Genomic DNA, 26,081 nt, shown 5'->3' on the forward strand with positions numbered 1-26,081 from the left:
ATGATGAGGATGATGAAGTCATGGACGCATATTTTTGTACTTTTTGTAATATTTTTACATATTCTTTTGTAACTATATGCCCAAAAAACTTTTTTCATAATTTTTTCATCAAATATATTAGATCAAATAAATCATTAATTATATTTTTTTCTTTCTTTAAAATTTCCCCATTCATTTCGCAAAATAAATATCTTTTTTAAAATATCCAGTATCGGACTTAATTTTATCTAAAAAAATACTATCTCAGGAGTACAACCCTAAATTTTTAGCGAAAAATATTAAAAATTTAAAAAAATACAGTTATTTGTTTAAAAAGAACGTTTTTTTAATGTTAATCAATTTTTTTTTAGTACTTTTTTTAGTATTTTTTTGCAGTTATAGTGAAATTTTATTTACAATAAAATTTCACTATAACTGCAATTACATCTTCTTTTAGAAGCTTTGAGGAATATCCAAAGAAATTTTCAAAGCAAAATATTGAAAACTCTAGGAATAGTGTACACTTTTTCACGCTGGAGTTCAATTAACTCCGTGTGATATCTGCGTGATTTTTTTGACGTACGGCATTTAAGTTAAATACCGATGAATTTCCGTACTATATAGATACATAATTTATATTACATACCAAATACATATAACATATATATTTTTTCCGTCTTAAATATGTAAATTATGTATTTGATACGTATTCCTAATATTGCAAATACGCGTTCAAAATGTATTATGTATATGTATTATATAAGCCATTTACAGGCCAAAATGTGTAATTCTATTTTTTGAATTAAAAAAATTTTAATGTCAACTTGATTGATACTTTGGCTCTAAAATTTGAAGATTCAAAAAGTGAAATTAATCACAATATTGTATGTCCCATTACGAATATCTACGAAAAACTAAGAATTTCTGAGACAAAAATAAATCTCACTCTACATCCTACTATAAATATCTAGGAAAAATTAAGAATTTCAAAAATCTTGTCTCAAGATTATGACACTATGCAGTTTTTCTGTACTTTTTTGTTAACATTTCTTTCCGCCAGAGAACTTACCTTTGACTTACTATTTGATTTAAATTATTTTTTACTATTTAACCTAAACTTATTTCACACGAATTGTTTCGATCAGCACTAAAAATTCAAGTTTGACTGAAATAAGCCTCTATTTCTTGACTGTTGTGTGTTCATATCGCGGTCTAATATGATACTTTAATATTGTTGTTATTCTTAGATACAGTCGATAACCACCATACAGATACTTGCTCAAAACTATCCGTTTATGATTTTTTAAACGTTATTTGGTGCTATTACGGTACGCCATCTTGTGACATATCATATTCTAAATTCTGTTATACATGTATCAACTACGTGTTTGATATCCATACATTTAAATATACATAATATACCTGCTACATACGTATCATATACGTATTTCGATTTGGATATGAACAGTATACCTGCTACATACGTATTAAGTACATATTTCGACTCGGATATTTCATATCCATTGTATTAATTATATATTTAATACATTATATTTGATATGAAACGCAATATAAATGCAATATAGATACGTATTTAATATATATTTGCAATGAAAGGTGCTGTGCGGGTAATATTGTTACGATATATAATGATTGTTTATGAAGATCCTATTTTCGGGTTTTGTGTAGTTTAAAATAGGGATGCACCGGATCGTAAAATTACCGGATATCGGATATCCGGACAGAATGTAACATCGAATATCCGAGAAGGCAATTTCTTCGAGTCGGATATCCGACATTTTCCGGATATCCGATCGAATTTCGGGGAAACTGTCTTCTAAAAAAAAGGGAGGGGGGGCTGTGGAGAAAAAATTGTAATTTTGCAACAATGCATAAAATATTAATATGGCATTATGAATATGCATATTTATTTATAAAACATTTGTATAATAACAAATCAATAATTTAATGATATAAAATTTCAACCGGATATATTCCCGGATACTAATGATATCCGACTATCCGGTCGGATAGTAAAACAATGCCGGATAATAGCGGATACCGGATACTTTTAGAATATCCGGTGCATCCCTAGTTTAAAAGTTAAAAAAAGGTAGCTTCGCGTGGAATGTCGTGCGCTCCTTAACAGGGGGAAGTGGAGTGAAACTCGCTTAGCGTGGAAAGTCGTGTGCCCCTAGGCAGGAGAGAGTATTGAGATCTTAATATTGTATATAACAAAAATAAGACGTTATCCCTTAAACATTTTTTGTTAACAATTTTTTAACGAATAACGTGCGATGGCTGAAACCTCTTGGAGGTTACTCAGGGTCGTGACTTTGACAACATGTTTCAAAATCAAAGTCATCGGAAAGGTCTTCCCCAATCAGCATACTTATCGTCATAATTTTTCTTTCTTATTTTTTATTTCTTAAACTATACAAAACCCGAAGATAGGATTTTCATAAATAATCACATTGTAACAATATTACCTCTAAAGTTTCAGCTCAACCGGAAGGGTGTCTTATTCGGAAGTACAGCCAAGTTATGTATTAATCTCTTACAAAATTAAATTATTTATTTATACGTCACAATAAAATTACGAATTATTTGTTTCCAAAATGAGGCCGGCGTTTATGAGAAGAATCAAAAGTTCACACGCCATTTACATATTTAATCTTTTGGTAATTAGTTTCAGTATGGAGTGCCCCGAAGCGGTAGAACGAGGCCGGAATTTTCGTTTACTCGCTGAAGAGGAATTATACAAGCTCCTAGATTTTCTCACGGAATACTTGCCTAATTCGTTGAAGGTACTATATTATTCTACATACTATTGATCATTCTTTATTATAATAAATAATATATCTTCTTTATTCACGGTATATCTTCTTTATTCACGATTCGATATTTTGATTCTTTTATATAAACAAGCACACACTCTTAATCTTGTATAGCGTAGTACCTCTAAATTTGAGGTATAAATTTCTAAATGAAAATGACATTTCGAGTTACACACTAATAGGAAGTATTTTTTTTCTAATAGGAAATATTTTTCCTGGTATATTCACTCGAGGTACGAAATTCACGAGGTAATAATGAATCAGTTTAATACCTTTATCATGGTGTCTAACCGTCCTTGAATATCCTTGAATCCTAGAATTATACTGGAATTTTATGTTCTGGAAAATTCCTGGAAAACGCCTGAAATTTCAGAGCTTGCCTGGAATTTATTTTTTCAGTCTAAGAAAATCAGAGCGTAAAAAAAATAAGAAGAAGAAAAGTTGTGTTTGAGTATAAGTCCTCCCTTAAAAATGCAATAAGTTATTAATAGAAAATGAGAAACTTGAATTTAATGTTTAAAATAGAACACAGTAGAAAAATTGTTTGTGTTGACGGAATGTTCGTTTGATATTATTTATAAAGCAAAAAATAATATTGTTCTAAATTTGTTAGAGCGTTTTAATTCATTCGCATAGAATCCTAACTTAAATACAAAACATATAATATTGTGCAAATCGATGAAAATTAATTAAATAATGAAAACTAATCCATGGGATAAATCCTGGAAAAATCAGGATTTTTCCCTGGAATATCCTGAAATTATCCTTGACTAGCCAGATTTTGCTGGACACCATGTTTATGTATAGAATAATGAGACAAATCAATTGGTGTAATGAAAAACGGAAAAAAACTTACCTTTTTAAAAAAGGTAAAAAAAAGAATATGTGCTCCTTGAAAAAAATTATTGTACCAAATTATAAAATCCAAGTGATACTGTCTTTATTGTACCAAATTAAAAAGTAGAATACAAGTGATACTATTCTTATTATGCTTTAAATTAAGAAGCACCATAACGGTCAGAACGTTAAGATGTTGAACCATTGTAAATTCATTTAAATGAATTTACAATGGTTCAACATCTTAACGTTCTGACCGTTATGGCGCTTCTTAATTTAAAGCATTATGTTTAACATTAGCGGTCTTTCAATCTTATTATTTATTCTTATTATTTATTTAATTCTTCTTATTTATTTAATTCTTCTTATTCTTATTATTTATTTAATTCTAATGATATATATCACTTGTATTGGATTGGAGGAAAAGTTTTGCGGATTTTTTTTAATAGATGACACTAGAGTACCTATAATAAGAGTATGGCCAATGTGTCTGATTTTTTACTAGCTCCGCCATGTCTCGGTTGAAACCGGAAGTACGTATAGATAAAGGAGTTTCTGAGTTCGATAATCTATTTGTACGTTTACATGCTTTTGCATGCTTTAAAGCGCCAAACCAAACGCAGCCAAAGTGGTTTACGAAGTGTAGTAAAATAAAAGTGAGTTTATGTATTTCATATTGTAACTAATATCTTGAAAAAAAATCATTATCAAGTCATCAAAAACAAGTATTTTAGTTTGCATTTATTTTATTATAATAATATTTGAACATTTTGCGTCTTATAACTGTGAACTTTCGGTTTCAACCCATACATGGCCGCCACTGCGACGGTGGCTATACAGTACTCTTATTATAGATATTCTAGACACTAGTGTCACAGAAAATAGATATCATGTGTCATTCAAATTCCAGTCTGTTGCACATTTTTGAGTCGCACTACGTTTGACATTTGGCAGAAGTATTTGTTTTGGTCGGACGTGTTTTGCGTGTACAGCATACAAGTAAAATGGAATAGCAAAAATTGCATTTTCGCCATATTTTGTTATTTTTATTCCGTAAAGGCCGTAAAGCGGTGGACGCTAAGCGAGAAATATGCACCGTGTATGGTGCCATGGCCTTAAGCGCGGACACATGCGAAAGATGGTTTGCCCACTTCCATTCCGGAGAATTTAACTTCCAAGATGCACTACGCTCTGGATGGCCAAATGCTGCTGATGACGACCAACTTCTGGCTGCAGTGAAAAGTGATCGGCACTTAACGACTCGAGAGATTGCGGAGCGCTTCGGCATTCATCATACAATCGTTGTGGACCGATTGAAAAAGCTAGGTATGATGAAAAAGTCCGGTGTATACAGAGGCATATCTACGGAAAATAGCTCCTATGGCAAGCACTGAAATTGCGCCCCTGTTCAAATATCTGAAATCCATGTTTTAGATAATTTTACATAATATCGGCTCAAAAAGTCAAGTACGTTTATTTTTCATTTATTTGCATTACATTAATTGCTTTCACTGTTGCAAATTGATCTATGATCTGTTAAAAGTTAATTTTTTCAGATAAAAGTTTATCGTTACTAAGAAAAAAAAGAAATATGAAAAGATGAAAAGGAAATGTATTTTTACGATAAAATTTGCACGCAAAGATTTGCACAGAAAAGGCAAAGAAAAATAATTGACTTAAATAATTATTAAGCCTTGACCTATCTTTCACATTGCAAAAAATAAACTTGGCTCTTACTAATTCAATTGTCATGAAGATTTCATGTTTATAATTTATAATTTCTGCGACATTAACATTTTGAAATAAATATTTAAATTAAAAATATTTCAAATTATGTAGAGTGTAATTATAATTATCTTTTAGTGAATAAAAAAATTATATAAATAAATTATATAAAATATTATATAAATAAAATATTTGACGATTTATTATTTTAACGAAGAAAACGGTATTTTTTACAAAGTTTAGATATAAAATTCGGTTGTTAGATTAATATTTTGATTCATTGATATATACCATATTTGAGGAAATACATTGGATCGTACTGAATTAATAAAAACTACTTTGCGCGATTTGGCCCTGGGCACCCCCTTCAAGTGGCGCCCAGGGCACCCCCTTCAAGTGGCGCCCAGGGCACGTGCCATGCCTGCCATATCTTAGATACGCCTCTGGATGCCGCACAAACTGACTGAAAAGAACATCATGGACCGGATTTTGGTGTGTGAGTCTTTCTTGAAACAAAATTCTCTAGACCCATTTCTGAAACGGATCATCACTGGAGATGAGAAATGGGTTGTCTACAATAACATCAAGCAGCAGAAATCGTGGTGCGGTCTGGACGAGTCTTTAAAAACGATGGCGAAATCTGATTTGCATCCGCAGAAGGTGATGCTCAGCATTTGATGGGACTATAAAGGAGTGTTGTTCTTCGAGCTGCTCCCGCAGGGCCAAACAATAGATTCGAAGAAGTACTGCGCCCAGCTCGACAAATTGCGCAGTGCAGGAGAAACGGCCAGAATTATCGAATAGGAAGGGTGTGGTCTTCCATCATGAAAACGCCCGACTACATACTTCTTTCATCATGAAAAAAAAAATTGCAGAGCTTTGGCTAGGAAATGATGTCAGCACCCACTATGGGCCGGACCACCTTGCACCGTTCGATTTCCACTTGTTTCGCACTGCAAAACAGTCTTGACGGTCAACGGTTCGACTCAATGGAGGCCGTCCGAAATCACCTCGCTGATTTTTTCGCTCACAAGTCCCAAGAGTTTTATGAGAACGATATCAAGGCCTTACCGAAGCGTTCGCAACAAGTTGTAGATTAAGACGGTCAATACATTGACTGAATAAATTATTATAAATGTCAATTTTTAAATTTTATATTAAAAATCCGCAGAACTTTTTCTCCAACCCAATATAAAAGATTTGAGGTAAATATTCATGTGGAGAGAGACGGCGCCGATGATCTTGATCTTGACATATTTTGTTAAGATCATGACCCTGAGTAACCTCCAACAGATTTTAATCATTGCTCGTTTTTGTTTGGTAAAAAATTATTAAGAAAAAAAGTCTGAAAAATAACGTGTCCTATTTTTGCCATATACATCTCACAATTACCGCATTTCCTCTTAAGGACATATTCTTGAGATAATTTTGAGACGAAAATCCTAATATGAAAATGTCGAGACTACAATAATTTTTTTAATTATAAGCTAACTTTAAATGCTTATAAGTTAAAAACTATTTTACTTTTATAGCCTCTATTATTATTTCTAGATTCTTTTAAACATTCTATTACACACTCTCTTTAACCAATTATAATTCAAAAACTATTGTAGCCTCGACATTTTGGTATTAGGATTTTGTCTCAAAATTACCTCAAGAATATGTTCTTAAGAGGAAATGCAATAGTTGTGAGATATTCTCTGTATAATATTAAGAATTTTTAGTATTATATATGTTAAGAAATCTTCTCCTGTTTACGTAATAACTTTCCACGCGAAGCGAGGAGGGAGGTGGGGTGGATCTCGCTTCGCGTGAAAAATTTTGCACTTTTAGATATGAGGTGGACTCTCTTTGCGTGAAAAGTCATTATGCCCCATAAACAGGGTGTCTTTAAAAAAATGGCATCAACCCATCATAAGCAGATAGAGCGGACTAAACTGAGTCGAAAAGTCTTCTACCATTTTGCAGTTTGCACAATAGTTAACGAGATATTAATGTTTAAAGATAGCCGAATACGCGCGTCCGCCCGGTCTACCATTGCCGAATGTACGGCCCAGCTTTCACATGGTGCGCGGGCCACGGAGAGCGGCGTGGCCTGGTCATCGAGACACCGTACTCGAACGGCGCACCTGCCAGGCCATCCCTAAAGCTCTATATATAAAAATAGCGCATTCCTTTGATCTGAGCCGAAATGCCGACAACCTATTTCGACCGCCATTTCGATTTAGTCGTCTGCTAATCATCTGTAGTCCAATAAGCGCTTAGTATTATTGGTATAAGGTATGATTAGTAGGTCCAACATGGAGGACCTGTGCACTATGCTTTGATATATAGAGCTTTAGCCATCCCCGTTCTCCGCGGCCCGCGCGCCATGTGATCGGTAGGCCGTACATTCGGCAGTGGTAGACCGGGCGGACGCGCGTATTCAGCTATCTTTAAACATTAATATCTCGTTAACTATTGTGCAAACTGCAAAATGGTAGAAGACTTTTTGACTCAGTTCGGTCCGCTCTATTTGCTCATGATGGGTTGATGCCATTTTTTAGGAACACCCTTTATAAGGGGTATAAGGTAGTATTTAATACTGTATTTACTAGAAATGAGACAATATTTCTTAAACTTCTTTTATTAATAACTTTTTAACGAACAATGAGCGACAACTAAAACCTGTTGGAGGTTACTCAGAGTTATGACTTTAACAACATATATCAAAGTCAAGGGCATCGGCGTTGGCTCCCTCCATTTGAATATTTACCTTTTTAAATTGTTTTCATAGCTTTTTTTATTCGATCTAGCAGAGCCAAGTGCTTTACATGAAAAATTTTTCTATTTAAATTAAATTTTTTCATTTTATACTGTTACTTCTTCAATTTTTTGTGTTAATACTTGAATTAAGCAAGGTAATGCAATTTTGTGATAACGTATTGAAGGAGAATTAAATTACTATGTATTTGATAAATAATTATTACTTTGGATGGAAGAGAATTTATATTTTTCATCAATAAAATTAATTGATACACAAACATTTTGTTAAACTTTATTTGTACTTATTAAAAATTGCAGACTTTCCTCTTTTCAGCGCCATTTTTGTTTTTTCAATAACTGAATACCTTCGAAAATGACAGCTGATTAGTTTCAACACCTTCCCGTGGGACACCCTATATAATATAAATATCTATATAAAAAATTTAAGACTATATAAATATCTTACGCGTTGACAAATATATCTTACATATTACAAAATTCGAGAGTCTCGACGAGACTCGGTATCGTCGAGACTGTCGATATAAAAAATCTCGTATTGGTTTCGAATTCGGACCTTAAGTCTCATCTCGGTCTCGCCTCGGTCTCGCCTCTATTGCTATGACGTCCTTGCCGAAACAAAGCAAGCTTGGAGCCTTGGGTAAACCGGCTTATTCCAAGTGTAAACGATTTTTACCACGCAACCATTTATGCTCTTTTTGCGGCGTGGACAATGCTCCTCCTTCCCCTAACTGTGGTTCTATGAGTGTTAAGAATACTACTGATGGATGTTCCGCTGGCGCTGTCGATGTTGTTCGTGCTCTTGCTGATCTTGCTGGCAGGGTGTCTGACTTAGCACTTGGGCTTGGCTCGCTGGAGACTCGCATTGGATCCGTGGAGGCCAGATTCGGCTTGATGATGAATCTTGACAGTAGATTGAAGGCTTTCTCTTCAAGATTGCGTGATCTTGAGGATGCTGTTACCTCATCTATTCATGTGGGATCGGATATTGATAGACTTACCACTGCGGAGGACGAGATTTTTGCCTGTGGGACTGCATTGATGGATAGGATCGTTGGCCTTGAGGATCGCTGCGTTGCCCTTGAGGACTTCACTAAAGCTATCAATCGGCCTTCTTCGTCATCGACTATTGATGGCCTGGAATCTCGCATACGAAGTTTTGAGCTTTCACAACGAGACTACGAGATCATTTTTGGTCTGCTGGCCTCTCAGGGTGAAGATCGGTCTTCTGTCATCTCTTGCCTCTAATCTGGATCTATCGATTTTGCCAAATGATGTTGCTAACGTTGTGAGACTGGGTAGGAGCTCTGTTTCTAGGCCACTTATTGTTAAATTCATGTCAATAATTAAAAGAAACGAGTGGCTTGCTGCAGCTCGTCGTAAATGTGGAATCATCGTGCGTGATATTGAGGAATCTTGGCCTTCCGATAAAATCTCTGTATATGAGAGATCTACTGCCTCCAAAAGGCTTGCCTTGAAGAAGGCTTTTGCCCAGTCTTACAACGTGACGCGTGTCTGGATGCGACGTGGCGTAATATATTTTAGAGAATCTGATGACTCTCAAATTCGAAGATTTTCTTCTATAGAGTATTTCATTAAGACTATCTTTGCTGCTCGACAGGCCGCGCCTCTGTCATTGCCATCCTCAATGCCAATTAGATCTCGCTCCTCTGTTGCTTCATTTAACGGTGTAACCACACTCTGACATAACCATTATTCCTCTACAGATGCTTTGCACTCACTTTTCCCCCAACCACAACCTCACCACCTTTATCTTCAACTATTTCTTCCTCGTCCTCTCCCTCTGATGGATTGTCTCTCTTTTCCTCAAACTCCTTATCTTCTCTTAACAACTTCTTGCTTGATTTGCCTTTGAATGAGTCCAGATCTAAAAATTTTCGCGTTGCACATATAAACGATCTCTTGCGCCGCATTTTGTATATGTAAAAGACTTAATCTCTCTTCGCGCAGACTTGATATACTGGTTCTCTCCGAGACGTGGCTTCGTGAAAGGGATGATTCGACTATCTATGCTATTAAAGATTACTATCTACTTCGCTCTGATAGGGCTTATGGCTTGAGGAGTGGCGATGTTGCCTTATATATAAATAGTGCACTGCCTTACTCACCCATCGACTTGTGCATCTCTGTCGCGAATTCCGTTGTCGAGATTGTCGGCGCGTTTATACATCTACATAAAAAGCGGATAGCGATTTTCTCTATTTATCGTCCTCCTTAAGCGTCGATTTTAGCGTTATATGACCTCGAGGCTTGTCTGTCGAGCATTTTCTTCAGCACTGATTACATTGTATGTATGGGCGATCTTAATATTATAGATCTCTTGAATCCACAAGGTACTCATACGCATCATTTGCAAGGTATTATTATATCATTGTACTCGATGAAACAAATAATAGACTCCTACGAGAATAACAAATAACTGCGCATCTCTTTTGGATTTAATATTTTTGTCCCATGATTTACCGGTTTTGGAATCAGGCATATGCGACAAAATTGATGTTAGCGATCATTGTGTAGTTTATGTATATTTAAATATTGAGAAACCACATCGTCCATCGCGTAGGAAGCTCTGCCATGATTTGAGATCAATTTCTGACGAAGCTTTAGTGAATGATTGATGCTTTAATAAATGATTAATCAAATTGATTGGTCACAGCTTTATGCTATGAATAATGTGAACAATATGGTTTCTTTCTTTACATCTAATCTAACTAATATTTTCGACTGCCTTGCGCCGCTTAGGTACAAACGCTGTCTCGAGCACTCCATGGTTCACTGATGCGATTCGCAAATTCATAAAAATTAGAAATCAAGTGTTAAATAGGCATATGAGGAACAATTCTAATAACAATTGGCTACATTATACCAAATTACGAAATCTAGTGTCTTCTGCAATTAGGCGCGAAAAACAATCTTTTCTAAGCTCCTCCTTGCTCAAGTGCTCTCTTCGCGATTTTTGGAGGAATTTGGTACCTCTGGGTGATTATGGCCTCATCTCTCACACCATCCCTGAACATCTTCTTAATCCTAACAGTTTGAATAATTATTTCTTATAATCCCTTCCCTCTTTCTCTTGCTCCAGTTCTGTCATCAATCACTTTTTTCATACTCAATCTGACATTTCGAATGAATTTCATTTTTCTCCAATTAATATGACCGACCTATACAATATACTTAAAACTGTAAAACTTACTTCCGTTGGACCTTATGATTTCTCAGGACGCATGTTACTTTTCTCCTCTCCTAATTGTCTTGAGCCATTACTATTTATTCTTAACTCTTGCCTGTAACTAGTGGGATTTTTCCTACTACATGGAAGCACTCAATAGTTATTCCTCTCCCCAAGACATCCAATCCTTCCTCTCTATCGTCTTTTCGTCCAATTACTCTTTCTCCTTTTCTCTCTAAAATCTTGGAACGCGTCATTTTTATACAAATGAATCATTTCTTTCATATGAGGAATATAATTCCTGAATGTCCATCCGGTTTCCGTAAGAGAATCACAGTACTACTATCTCTCTTCTTCATCTGTCGGACTCTGTTCTTCGTTCTTTCGATAATAGCTCGTTGTCTGCTCTCGTGGCTTTGGATTTCTAAAGCTTTCGATACGGTTGATCATCAGCTATTGACTGCCAAGCTACATCATTATGGCCTAAGTGACTCCTCTTTATCACTCTTACACTCCTTCCTCTCTAATCGTTCTCAGCAAGTTCTCGTTTATAATCCTTCTCCTAGTTTCTCCTTAATATCTACTTCTTTTCATATCTTTCAAATCCTCTGAAGCTCTCTCTGCTGCACGCTCACTAAATGGTGACCTTCGACACATTCGTTGAATGGTCGACTTTGAATGGATTGCATTTAAATCCCACCAATCTTCACTTTTAATTGCTGGTTCTCCTACCTTACTTTTTCACCTTACTGCTTTTGATATCTCTATCCAAAATGTTCCATTGATCCCCAGCACGACTATCAAAATTCTAGCACATTGACTCATCATGGTCATTTGAACATCATGTTGTCGCTAAATACAGGTTTGCATATTCTCGTCTTAAACTTCTATATCCTTTCCGCTACATTATGTCGGTCTCTTAGAAACTACATGTTACACAATCTTTAATAATATCTCTGTTTGATTATGCCGACACTGTATATATTCTTTGTCTCAAACAACATCTTCATAAAATATAACTAATCCAAAATTTTTTCGTTTTTCCTATAGTGTTAGAAAGTATGATCATATTATCCCTTGTTTTCAGCGCTCTGGTTTTCAACGCTGAATATTTTCCAACGTTTCACAGTTCATTTATGTTGTTTGATTTATGTTTTTCGCACCAATAATCCTAGATATCTTCGTGAGCTAATCTGTTTTACTGTTGACTCTCACTCAGATGCTCTGCCTGATACGCGCCAGCAATACCTACTTTCATGTCCTATTCATCACAAATCTAAATTTCAGAGCGCCTTCTCCTACACTGCAGTGAAATTTTATAATAATGTACCATCTGCTTTACGTTCTCTACCGCGATTTCCTCTATTTCGTTCCGAAATTGCTCGATATATTGCGTCAAAATTTTGATGTAAGATCAACTATTCTGTACAATTTTTCTTGTTTTCTCTATGAGAGTAGGGTACGTTATGTTATAACGTTTCTTTCTGATTCAGTGTTCTTACATTAATTTGCATATTTACGTAATTGTAATATTAATTGTTTTATTAATTATAACAGTAATTGTTTTATTAATTGTAATATTAATTGTTTGTTAATTGTTATAACGTTTTCTTGTAATATTATTTTGTAATATTAATTGTAATATTAATTGTTTGTTAATTGTTATAACATTTTCTTTTTATCTCACTTTTCTTACATTAATTTGCGTATTTATGTAATTATAATAGTGATTTTTTAATTTAAATTTTATGATTCACTTATTCTAATATATAGGTACGGCTTCAAATCAGCTGATTAGCTGTCGTCTAGCCTATTGTAGTGTAACTGATATGTGATACCAAATAATACTGTATTCTATTTAATGTATTTTGTTAACAGTGCACTCAATAAAGTTAATAATAATAATAATAATAAAACATTTCATAAAAATTGCGAAATATGTCTGCAACATTTCTGAAACAATTCTGGAATAGCAAAATGTCCGCGATTCTTACCAATGAAACCTTGTTGAAAGATTGATGAAATTGTTACAGAAAGAATCTGCAATCTTTTTAAAATATTATTAAAAAGTTTTCAGCTATTTTAGTACTTCAAAAATGATATATAAATATATACTTGATTGAGATACTTAAATAATATTTAAATTTATTATGTCGACGTAATAAATTTAAATATTATTTAAGTATCAATTAAACATATATTTAAATATCATTTCTGAAGTATATACTTAAAATTTATGAAGAATTTTGTGATCTGTTTAGAGATTACAAACTTATTGAAATAAACTTAAAGTATTTCTCAAAAATGGTAATTATATTACCAACTATTTTGATTAATTAATCACATTATATGTATAAGCACATATACATAATCACTATTAGGAAAATAGGAAGTTACTTACACCTGCAGTTTCCACACAATATCATTATTCATATACAAAAGTTTTTCGCAATTAAAGTAGAACAACTCACGATAACATCAAAATGACATTAAACTGAATCGTGATTGATCAAAAAATGATTTTTAATAAATATTTTAGAGCCATTTTAACATCATGATGATTTTTTATTCTGTTTAAATATGATTTTCAATTTATTGTATATGATAGATTTTAAAAACATTTCTGTTAAAACATTTCATATGACATATTGCAGAACACTTTCAGAATTGTTGCACATGAGATGTGAAAAATTGAAACATTTCTGAAAATTTTCCGCAACAATCAGTGCTGTATGGGTTATTGGTTATCGCGTCGCATTTTGCCGCGCGTCAAGTGTTTCCACGTCCAGTGTGTGGGAGCTATAAAGGAGCACGACAGTGTCTCGCGCCATGACGATGCGCTTCCCTTAGCGCCGAGACACTACTGTGTCTCCAGATGTAAAAAAAAATTATATAATTCCATTTAAAAAAGATGATTTTCATTTCTTTTTGGCGTCTCTACCTAGAAGAAAAACAACATGAGCAAAATCTGCCCCTCGAAATCGTTTCACTTTCATCTAAAATATTTTTTCATATATTATTAATTTCGGAGGAAATTGACTGTATTGATTAAAATGGACTACTCTGTATAATAGGTCCAATTATTTCTTGTATCGACTGTTGACTATATTTTAAATTTTCAACTATTTAATGTAATGTTAAATACTGCCATATAAATAACCAATTTACTAAATAAATCTTCGCTTTTTATTTTAGAGCAACAAGAATTATAACAACGTATTTTTATCTCAAGGAAAAACTTAATAATATACGTGTTCAATCTTTTATCTACGATATGTAAAAAAACTATAAAAAGCATATATTTAACGGATAGATAAGGATAACTGTATATACTTTTTCAGCTTTACTCTTTTTATTATTTTTATGATGCTTGAATTTAAATATTAGCTTAACTTTTATTCTATTAAATCGTGAAACCGAATCTTATAAAATTTATAGCAAGCTAATAAGAAAATAATTATTTAATTATTAAATCAATATGCAGATTTAAAAAAACTGAATCAGCTTGTCGAAAATAACGGTTTATACAACTTATATTTTATTTTGCTAAAATTACCATTTACGCATGGTGTTGAAGTTTATGTTTCATTTCTTCCTCTCGATGCAACTGGGAGACTCACGAGAATGCCAACTTGATAATCTTTATTCACTTCCGTTGTTAGCAGGATCAATGTTATGACACGCGATCATGCTACCTTAATTTAAAAAATCGTCGTGTAAGACGTATTGGAATCAAGGCCAGGGTCGCTGCTCGCACACGTTGTCGTAACCGTTGTATTATTCGCAAGTCGCCGCAGTGCCGATCTCGTGACCTTACGACTACTACGGTATCCGCGACTTTCTATTGTAGAGCACAGAGTCTTTTCTTCCGATACTACTTACTCCAAGAGGAAACTTTCGACGCTATCAATATTAATAATTGTCAACATGGCATTTCCAACGGTGGCCTTAATGTTATTATCAAAATTGAAGTCACATTTGGATAAAAGCCGTGACATCAAGGAAGACGATGAGTTCTCATATTATTATTTATTTATTGATTCGATTATATAAATGGTCATGCTAAAATCCTAGACATTTTCGTCCCGTGGATAGAAGAGTATGTTTGTTTTTAACGTCAAAAGTCGTATTGCTCTTCAATCATCATGAGAATACAGCCGCGCTACAAAGAGATATAGAATGCGTTCCGAATTACGCACAAAGCGCATGATGCATCATTTGTTCTTGTTGTTCACCGAAAAACAAAGAAGGATAAAGTGGTATCTCGTGCGCTTCATGCGTAATTCAGAATACATCCATTGTTCGGACCATAATGTAAGAAGACAAGGGCACCTATCATGGAACAAAGTCGGAATGGATTCCGATTGGAATTATTCCGTTTTCCCCAGAAAACATAATAGAAATCTAGAGAATAATTGAATAATTCCGATCGGAATCCATTCCGACTTTTTCAGTGGTAGGTGCCAAGGTATACCATTCCCAAGGATGCGCAATAGGAGAGTGAATTGTGATCAAAATTTGATTGGCTATTCCAATATGCCAGCGCTATTATATGCAAGAAAGTGCATAGAGGCCAAAATTTGATTGGTTGTTTCCAGTATTGCTATTGCCATTATGAGAAATGATACACCTTGTATTCTTATATCATGGTTCAGGCTGTCTCGTGTCTTTTCCACCGCCGCACAGTGGGCCAGAAGATACCAAAAAGTGACCAAAATTCAAAATTTTGACGGATTTGCGTGAAACTCGGTATCTAGGGGTCGCTGATTCTGAATCTGATGTCAAAAATAAAAAATTAAAAATGGTGAATTCAATATGGCGGCCATAATTATAAAATTTTGACGAATTTGCGTGAAACTCAATTTATTTGTCCATATAGAATCTATATCAGTAGAGTTTACATTCATCTTATGAATAATGTAGTTAATTACTAAATTTACGTCTTTTACTTCTGCCATCTTCTCAAGAATCTCTTTCTTTTTAAATTCTGCCATTTTTACTAAGTCTATTGCTTAAAAACAAGGGAAAGAAATATGGGCCGAAAAAGATACTTTAAAACTGAAAAAAAGTTGAAAAGAGCTGATTGATACGAGTATCAGAAATATTTGTGTTGTCCGCCCTAGAAAAAAAATTTGATAATAATTAAATAAACGCTCTTTTATAAATCAAAAGAAAAAAATAAATAAAAAAGGATGTGAGTGAAGAATACTTTGATGCTCCGCGGTCTTCTTGCAATATTAAAGAAAATCACGTGTGAATGAATATGACGATTGTAATTGAGGAGAGAGAACATAAAGAAATATATGTTCCTCGCAATGCGAGGCGATCGCAAGGGGGGGGACGGAGGTGGCGCGTGGTAGAATCATAATCTTGCGACTTTATTTATTGTTGTGTATCTTGCTAATAAATGAAAACGGGCAAAAGTGGGCCGACTAAAGTTAAAGTATATTAAATCCTTAAGAGATTCATATTTTAGTTTTCTTGATATGGTGTGGAAATTTGGAGAATTATCAAACGGCAGCGAGTGTAATGTCAGAAAATCTACAGTCACGCATTTTAATTGAATGTATGCATCCACACACATATCTGAAAGTTTTTGTACTTAATTTTTTTTCGTTTTCATTCGAATACTTATTCTAATCAACAAGCAGAAATAAAAATTTGCAATGCTTAACATTATTAAAAGCTATAAATTTGAATATTTCATCTTTCGAGTGAGTAACATTTTCGTGTACATTTCTGACTTTAGAATACAATGGATCCCACAATAATTAACCAATTCCAACATAATTTTGCTGACAGATGCTTTAAACTATATAGAATTTGAAAATCATTTTACAATTTTAAAATTCTGAAGTTGATTTTTGAGCCGTTTTTACCTGCCTTCTGACCCACTGTGCGCGCCGCATGGTTTCTCTCCGCTTTCGTCGTCTCGCGGATTAGACCGAATCAGTCAATGAGAATCAATCGTAGTTTGTCAGGCAAATTATTTATAGAAAAACAAGCAAGAATCATGTGGGTAGACGAAAGTGATCAAGATTTCAATACTTGAAAGGGAGATGAAAGAGAGGAGCTTAAAGAAAACGTGCCGCGATCGGTATCATGCGCAGACATTAAATTTTATCGTAACGATCAATCATCAAGCAAACTTTGACGATACGTCGCATGCAAAGTGCATCGATTTCACTACGTGCAGTGACGAAAAAGGCAACGGCTTTACGTGTGCGTCAGGATACGCGACCTTGACCCTTGAATGCCGTATCTTGTATGTATAACGTTGTAGAAACTAGTGTCTGCGGTTTATTTCGGGATAAACTGCAAAGCCTGCGCACAATGATTTTCATGTTGGCTTAATACTTGGAACATATATAAATGGAAGAGGAATTGAGCATTGAACTGACCGTGAAACCAACATCTGCATCTGTGCGAGAGAGAAAGCTATAACATCCCAAATGTTCGCAATGCGCATGCGTCAGTATCGTCGTCGGTATGAGTTGTATGTACACATCAAGGACTAGAGATGGGCAAAAATTATGAAAAAATCAATCTCAGTAAATCGATTAATCGCAAGCACTTGATCTTAAAGATCGATAAATTGGATGAAAAAGATCGATATTCGTCCAGATCGATCTTTTTTCAAGGAAAATTTTTGAGGAAGCTTAATGACTACATTCAGCAGAGAAAACCGCTCACTGAGCGCTCCCTGAGCAAAAAAGGGATTAATCTATGATTAATATGTTTATTTGTTATAATTCGTAATGTAAAATAATTTGTCTATTATCGATAATCTTTAATATCATATTCCTTACTTATTTATTACTGTTTATTATTTCTCTAATGCCGTGTTTGGGCCGTAAGATTATGTAGCGCTCAGTGAGCGATGGAGCGACTTTTAATTACGCTCCACCGCTTACTGAGCGCTATAGAACTTTATGCTATACGGCCCAAACAGGGATATCGGATATCCGGACAGAATGTAACATCGGATATCCGAGAATGCAATTTCTTCGAGTCGGATATCTAACCGGATTTTGGGAAACTGTCTTCTAAAAAAAAGGGAGGGGGGCTGTGGAGAAAAAATTATAATTTTGCAACAATGCATAAGATATTAATATGGCATTATGAATATGCATATTTATTTATAAAACATTTGTATAATAACAAATCAATAATTTAATGATATAAAATTTCAACCGGATATATTCCCGGATACTAATGATATCCGACTATCCGGTCGGATAGTAAAACAATGCCGGATAAACAGTAAAAAAAGTGCCGGATGATGCCGGATACCGGATACTTTTCGGAGCATCCCTATATTAAAGTTCGAGACTTTAGAGATTAAGGTATCCTGACTTGATACAGCATAATGTATTTCTGCTTTAATTACATAAATTCACTACTTTAAAAAACACAAATTCCATGCTTTTAAAACACAAATTTACTGCTTTAAAAATACAAACTGCTAATGCAAAGAATTTGTATGTTTAAAGCAGCGAATTATTGTTTTTAAGGCAGTAAATTTATGTTTATCCTCATTGTTTGCAATATTAAACAAAGATGAAATAATTTATTGTAATACATTGTATTATGTGCGTCTTTTATTTAAAAACGCTCATATTAATCAGTGGACATGCAATATCCCGAAAAAAACTTACTGAAATCTAAAAACTAGAATATTCCGAAATGTCATTCTACCGAACTTTAAGACGTGTGATAATAACTCGAAAAGTCATAAATCCGAAATCAAAGAACTGAGATAATATCTCGAAAAGTCATAATTACGAAACCGAAGAACCGAGACAATTTCCCGAATAGACATAATTTTAAAAGCTAAGAATCGAGACAGAAAAATATTACCTCGACCGGGGGTAGCCTAACTAGCCTCGGTAGTCTAATGGCATAGGACGTTCGTATGGAATACAAGAGATCCGGGTTCGATCTCCGGCCGAGGTAATATTTTTCGCAATAAATTCTACTATTTATTTTCTTCTCATAGAACTCTAAGAATTTTTTCAGAATTTTTTATCAACTTTTTCTTTACATTTCCTTATTGGCAACTATTTCTACGAACATGAGAAAATACGGCACTGAAAAATTCTGAAAAAATTCTCGGAATTCTATGAGAAGAAAATAAACAATTTTTATCTTGCTGTTTTTTTGTAAAGTTGATAGTACTTGAGTAAAAAATTATTGAAAACCAATATTCGATGATTTTTAGTAATTAATATCTTATTAATTACTATTATTGCAAAAATTGCAAAATGGTAGAAGACTTTTCAACTCAGTTTAGTCCTCTCTACCACATGAAATGACGATTATTCTGGAACACCCTGTATGTTTATACGTATATATATCATATATAATGAAATTAAATAAATAGCGCATGCATAGCGCGCGCCTGTATTGTTCTAGTATCTATACAGGGTGTTTGGAATTTAAATGTCAAAACTTCAAGAACGTATAAGGGATGGATATAAATTAAGAAAAAAAGTCCTGTAGAAGTATTCTCGTTTTTGCTTCGTTTTGGAGAAAATCACAAAAACGACAAAACGTAGTTTTTATTTTTGTACTCTCTCGTTACTTATTTACATTGTATTTATTCACTTGCTTAATGTAGATATTGTTCAAAATGTTGATCTTTTGCAGTAATGCAAACATTGCATATAGTACGAACAGCTCGTGTTGCAGCCAAACACTGATTTGATGATATTTGGTGCACTGCAGCCTCGATTCGATTTTTCAATTGTTCTCTTAAGTTGATTGACGACGAATATACTTCCTGCTTCAGGGTTCGCCACACAAAGAAGTCCAGTGGTGTCAAATCAAGTGATCGGGGTGGCCAAGATACTGCTCCTCCACGTGTGAGAACGAAGCAACTACGTCTTTTTTACAATTTTTTCCAAAACGTGCGAAACAAAAACGAGCATATCTCTATAAGACTTTTTTTCTTAGTTTATCGATCCCCTACACGTTCCCGAAGTTTTGACATTTAAATTCTAAACACCCTGTATATATTTTATTTCAGATGGCAGCTTTGTTAAAGCTGACGCACACGAATATAAATAAACTCTTCTATTTTGTAAATGTAAATGTCCCTTTCAATTCTCCATGTTCCATGAAGAATATTTAATTATTTTTATATCACTTTTTAACTATATAACTATGTTATTTAATTAAAAGACTGTTTTATTAATATTTATATAAATTTCTTGCAGTTTCAACAAACCGTATTAACTTACATAAGAGACAGAGTCTGGGAATTCCATTTCTACGTGGCTAACAATTGGCCCGAGGACGCAATCTGTTTACATTTTCCCGGAATGACATTATCTGTAAGTCTGAATTAAATTTCTGCTTTGATTTAAGAGAGAAGTTTAGCTGACGCAATTTTAAACAAAGTTTTGATTTTCAATGATATTTTTTATTATTTGAGATAATATTCCCATATTTACTTTCTTAATTAGATTTTCCTAAATAAGTACTGCAAAAAGTTGTCCAATTTTAAAAGTTATTCCTTGAACTTATCTAATTTATTTTGAAACGTGTGAGACTTGGATTATCTACCCTAGTAGCACAATTCATCGGCGCAACATTGGCCCAACATATCCCCAATGTATGCCAACGTTTAACCAATGTTTCGCCAATGAATTGTGCTGCTCGGGTACGTATGGCCTACATCTTTTTGCGAGATATATGTATAATGTAAATAGTTAAAAAAAACTTAAGTGAACTATTTCAATTGGGAAATTTAATTTGATCGCCGCATTATAACGAATTATTAATTTGGAAAATATCGTAGAAACGCTAAATATCAAAAGTAGCCACGAGTACTGAAAACTCATTATTGTGTGCTTCCGGATGCGCCATTTCTTAGTATAAGGGTGCAAGAGTGTTGGCCCACATCCTATATGCTTGGCTGTCCGCCAAATTTTCGCCTTCATCTTCGCTTTGTCGTCGCTGAGGCGCGTGACTTGCTTCCAGCTTCCAAAATGATTTTATCTATGCTTTTTAGTTAATTACCATCTTCGCAGCATCATAAATTCATTGATTATTATTAGTTTCGTGTACATAACATATTCTCCTCTCTCTCACGAATTTTAAACGCGCCAAGAACAACGCTGCATCCTTTGACATTTAGCACCCACCGCATTGATCCGCATTTGTACTGCGGGCTTAGCGTTAAACGACTATTCGCACGAGTGTCTTTCGATACATAAACACGGATTGAAATACATATAAACGGATTGAAATTTCAACTTTTATGAACTTTATATTAAACGTTTTTACAAAACCCACATAGCAATGTATTTCCTTAGAATATCCTAATTCGATTAGATTGATCCCATTCTGATCCAAAACATTAAATCGTCCATATGATTAGCTCAACATATTTATAAATATTATTGTACTAATATAAAACGTCTCTAGAATATCCTATTTTGATCCGAACAATTTTGATCACTATAAAAATTTTGATAAATTACATTTTTCAACTTTCGACACATATGTCATATACATTTACGTATTTTACGTATTACGTACTATATTATAGAGACATATCTTTGCAATTTAATTGTTAATTTTTTAAATATATACATAATAAATATCTCACACAGACATACTGAAAACTATCCTTTGTTTCGAGTAGAATTTAATCATATTTATTTTTATATATTATTAATTCAAACAGTTGCAGCTATAGCTTATTTTGTTTTTTGTTGTGCATAATTTATTTTTAAATTTGGTTATTTATTAATTGATAAAGCAAAAGGAATTTTCGGTCTATTTTACAAAATCAGTTCTGTACTGTTTTAATGAAAATTTTCCATTTACTAATTAAACTAATTATAAATATTGAATAACTCTATTTAAAAAAAAGCACATTCTGATCAATTTAAGAGTAAGTGATGAACTTCACTTGCATACGCTTCTTTATAGGGATCTGCGTCATTTTCTCCTTATGGAAAACGAGTCCATCTCGCGGCGCAACCAAGCGACGTAGTACGCAGTACCGCCGCGAGATGGACTCATTTTCCGTAAGAAAAAACTGACACGGATCCCTATAAAGAAGTGTACACAAATGGAGTTCGTCACTTTCAGCTTGATCAGAGTGTGCTCATGGAGCCTCTGAAAGTGTTTTTTTTTTATATAGAGTTATTCCTAGTTAGTTTCTGTGACATATACTACTCATTTCCTGCATTTTGTATCGTACCGAGACGCCGATATACCCTTGTAAAAGAGTACTACTGCGCAGTAATGTTCAGTAGTATTTTTCTACCAGGGTTTAACATCCTAAGACACATTTTAGGACATCCACTGGATAAAGACAGGATGAAATCTGGTCATTCAGAAACATCTTAATGATAACTAAACGATGATATCCTATGGATGTAGAATAAGCGGACATATAAACATGGTCAGTATATCCTAAATACCTTCTAAATTTCTTCAGGTACGTACTCTGGATGTTTGAAAATACCTCGACATACATCTGTAGGATGTACCTAGGATCAATTTTTGCTGTGTGGGAATTGGCTCGTAGCCTTTCTATTTTACCATTGTGAGTTTATAAACTTGCCACTTGACTTTTAAAAATCTAAGTTTTCAATAAAAAATATGTTAGTATTTGTAGTTGATTGTGATAATAATGTTTTTGTTTGTAGTTCCATATATTAAAAAATATTAAATTTTGAAAAAGTAACTCATCCGATTTTCAGATAAACAAAAAATGCCAATGTACATTGTGGTTCACTACTACAGATTTAGTAGTGAACCACAATGTACATTGGCATTTTTTGTTTATCTGAAAATCGGATGAGTTACTTTTTCAAAATTTAATATTTTTTAATATATGAAATTACATTAAACAAAAACATTATTATCACAATCAACTATAAACAAGATATTGACATTTTTTTTATTGAAAACTTAGATTTTTAAAAGTCAATTTCGCAAAGGTGAAATTTCAGCCGTATATATGAAACATTATACATATATCACTAGCCTGCATTAGAGTATCTAATTTATTTCTTAAATTATGACAACACAAACAGTAAATAAATGATAAAGATTTTACCATCTTCCAGATCGTTCGCGCATAGCTTCTTTTCTGCATCACAGGGATGCTAATCATATCTTCTGTCATGGTTTCAGCCACATGGTTTGGTGTACGAGAGTGTCGGTGTCTTCTGTCCGAACGATCGACTAGACCTGCTTCGCCTTCTCCGAGAGGAGGACATTCTGATAGACTGGTCGAGACCTTTGTACATTAATTTCGTTCACTCCGATATTGCTGAGGAATTAACGCGTCTTTACGAAGGTACCGGCACCATCGAGACGGTGGTAGGTGATGTCTGCGCGTGCGAGTACTTTGAGCAGGAAGAGGAGAGTCAACAAGCGGACAAGGAGTCTGACTCTGATGTCCAGGTGCGGCCTCTTAAAGCCGAACATGCCGAGGGAATCCACGAATTGTATCCAGCTAATGATATGGAATGTCCCGAGGTTTTTCTTCGACTTATCAGGACTCTATCCGCGGCGGGAGTGTTCGTGAAGGATAGCTTGGCCGCTTGGATGGTTCAATCTTATTACGGAGCTATGTTCTCTATGCAGACCAAGCCGGAATATCGAAGAAAGGGTTATGGGACAAAGTTAGCAAGGTAGAAAAAAGTTCTATATGCAGTGTTTGCAACTAATAATACTGCTTAACCAGACGAGTCGAGAGAGTAATTGTATTGTTTTTATAAATGAAAACTTGATCTACTTATATTAATAAATATTATATTATATCGCGATATCATTATGCACATGTTAAAAAATTGAAATATATAACAATTTATATGAAATTTTAGGTACCTGACAAAACGCGTAGCCGAGAAAGGATATTATCCGTTTGTAGTTATACGTCCAGAAAATGAAGCTAGTCAAAACTTGTACAAAAAGCTGGGTTTTAGACGGCTTTATCAACTCGTTCGAATGATCTTTATGCCTTTTACGTGGCAAGAGAGCGAGAACGATGCAAATATTCTTAGGGATAATTTGGAAAATGCCGTGAAACAGCTCACAATCGAACAGAGAGTAATAACGGCGTTGCACGGTCAGGAGGAGAGCGAAGAAACGATACTAGATCCCGCGGGAATTACGGAAGACGAGACGATTGTCGACACGTCGGAGAGGGGAGAAGAAGTCGAGGAACAACTTCTCGAAATCATTGATGAACAGTCTGCAGAGAGGATATACGTCATGGAGAATAATGCGGACGATGCAACAAATGACGATGCGCCGGAAGTTGTGGAAGTTAACGGATCTTGCGACTGCGAGACGGATGCTGGAGGTGGCGACGAATAAGTTTCTAGAAAACGACGTTTATGCGATAAACGACAGTCCATAAATTGGCGTTTTGTTTGCTCGAAGACGTAGGACATTGATAAATGGCAAAATATTTAAGGAAATTATAAACGGAAGTTTTTCATATACATATATGAGTACCGAAAGTTCTTAGAAATGCTACGCAAGACTTGCTGTAACTTTCTTAACAGTTGTTTAAAATCTACTTAGTTCGATAGATATGAACGTCCATTTACAGATAATGGTGATGCATGTGGCAACTTTATGAAACACAACATACACACAGCGATATTATACGGGATTTTAGTTATAATACATAATAACAACTATATGTATATCGCTGCATTGATAGAAAAGTGACACATTTCAACATTTTCAGTAACTTTTCAGCAGAACATTTTTAAAATTGCAACAACGTTTTAAGATAAACCTTTTGTTTTACCCGCGTGGGCTGGTGAGATAAGGGGCAGGAACCAAGCTGAAAATCAGCCGAAATGTGCAACTAAATCCCAGCTCTGTATTAAATCTTCGTTTAAAAACACGTTTTCCGCTAAAAAAAATTCTCTTTAAAAATCCAATTTCTCTACTTTAAAACACAAATTCTCTGCTTTAAAACAAAAATTTTCTGCTTTAAAAACAAAAATTCTCTGCTCTAAAAACACAAAAATTATATATAAGAAAATAATGTGTTTTTAAAGCAGAGAATTTGTTTTTTTTTTAAACAGAGAATTTGTGTTTTTAAGCAAAGATTTAATATATAAAACGCTTCTACTGTACTAATCGTATTTATAGAATTAAAAATCAGCCATTTTAAGAGGATCCTAAGGACGATTAGTCACAGTGTAAATAGGACTTACACACAGACGATTCACGTGTCACACATCACTACATACTATTACATCAATATCTCACGCACACATATACATAAATTTTATAACAACGTTTTAATTAGACGTCTAAGTCCAATTCTAAGAACTCTACGTTGTTTCTTCGCGCAAACTACTAGTTTGTGGGCTACTATTTAGTACTCGTAAGTACAGATTGTACAGCTTTTATACATATAAAGTAAATATTGTTACAATGTGACAGCAGCTCTAGAGCGTCATATTGGACTAAGAAATGGTAAAGATCTTAATTTTTAAATTTTTTGACGTTCTCAGTATATAAATCCACTTCACATATTAATGCGTATACTTTAATCCTGGAAAAGGATTTTCGAATCTGTAAAAGAGGAAAAAAGTAATTGTTATACAAAAATTATATATGGTTTGGTCGGTAATACAGACGACTTTAAGATCGGGGAAAAAAGATTAAGTAAATTTTTAACTTTTTTTCGATGTTAATATAAAGTCTACTGCACCACTTCCTAATTTTGCGTCTACTTTAATCTTGTAAAAAAATTG

The 26,081-nt window shown here is 34.0% G+C and overlaps 2 protein-coding genes across 2 annotated transcripts; both read left to right on the forward strand.

Moving 5' to 3' along the window:
• The first annotated feature begins 2,675 nt into the window (after positions 1–2,675).
• LOC108725061 (uncharacterized) lies at positions 2,676–24,679 on the forward strand. The gene is made up of 4 exons (XM_018451838.1): positions 2,676–2,786; positions 20,550–20,666; positions 23,488–23,990; positions 24,183–24,679. Exons 1-4 carry the CDS (start codon positions 2,676–2,678, stop codon positions 24,676–24,678), a joined length of 1,227 nt encoding a protein of 408 aa, XP_018307340.1. The 3' UTR covers position 24,679.
• LOC108725065 (histone-lysine N-methyltransferase SETMAR-like) lies at positions 4,697–6,096 on the forward strand. Its single transcript, XM_018451846.1, has 2 exons — positions 4,697–4,979; positions 5,905–6,096. Exons 1-2 carry the CDS (start codon positions 4,763–4,765, stop codon positions 6,054–6,056), a joined length of 369 nt encoding a protein of 122 aa, XP_018307348.1. The 5' UTR covers positions 4,697–4,762; the 3' UTR covers positions 6,057–6,096.
• Positions 24,680–26,081: the final 1,402 nt, after the last annotated feature.

The sequence above is a fragment of the Mycetomoellerius zeteki genome, unplaced genomic scaffold (genome assembly GCF_001594055.1).
Source record: "Mycetomoellerius zeteki isolate Tzet28-1 unplaced genomic scaffold, Tzet1.0 scaffold323, whole genome shotgun sequence".
In the NCBI taxonomy this organism is placed as follows: Eukaryota; Metazoa; Arthropoda; class Insecta; order Hymenoptera; family Formicidae; genus Mycetomoellerius; species Mycetomoellerius zeteki.

Excerpts from the sequence above, each read along its gene's own strand:
- LOC108725065 (XM_018451846.1), top strand. The coding sequence starts at position 4,763 with ATGGCCTTAAGCGCGGACACATGCGAAAGATGGTTTGCCCACTTCCAT. Across the intron at positions 4,980-5,904 it reads GGACCGATTGAAAAAGCTAG|ACCCATTTCTGAAACGGATC; the intron begins GTATGATGAAAA and ends AAAATTCTCTAG.
- LOC108725061 (XM_018451838.1), top strand. The coding sequence starts at position 2,676 with ATGGAGTGCCCCGAAGCGGTAGAACGAGGCCGGAATTTTCGTTTACTC. Across the intron at positions 2,787-20,549 it reads ACTTGCCTAATTCGTTGAAG|TTTCAACAAACCGTATTAAC; the intron begins GTACTATATTAT and ends AATTTCTTGCAG. Across the intron at positions 23,991-24,182 it reads TATGGGACAAAGTTAGCAAG|GTACCTGACAAAACGCGTAG; the intron begins GTAGAAAAAAGT and ends ATGAAATTTTAG.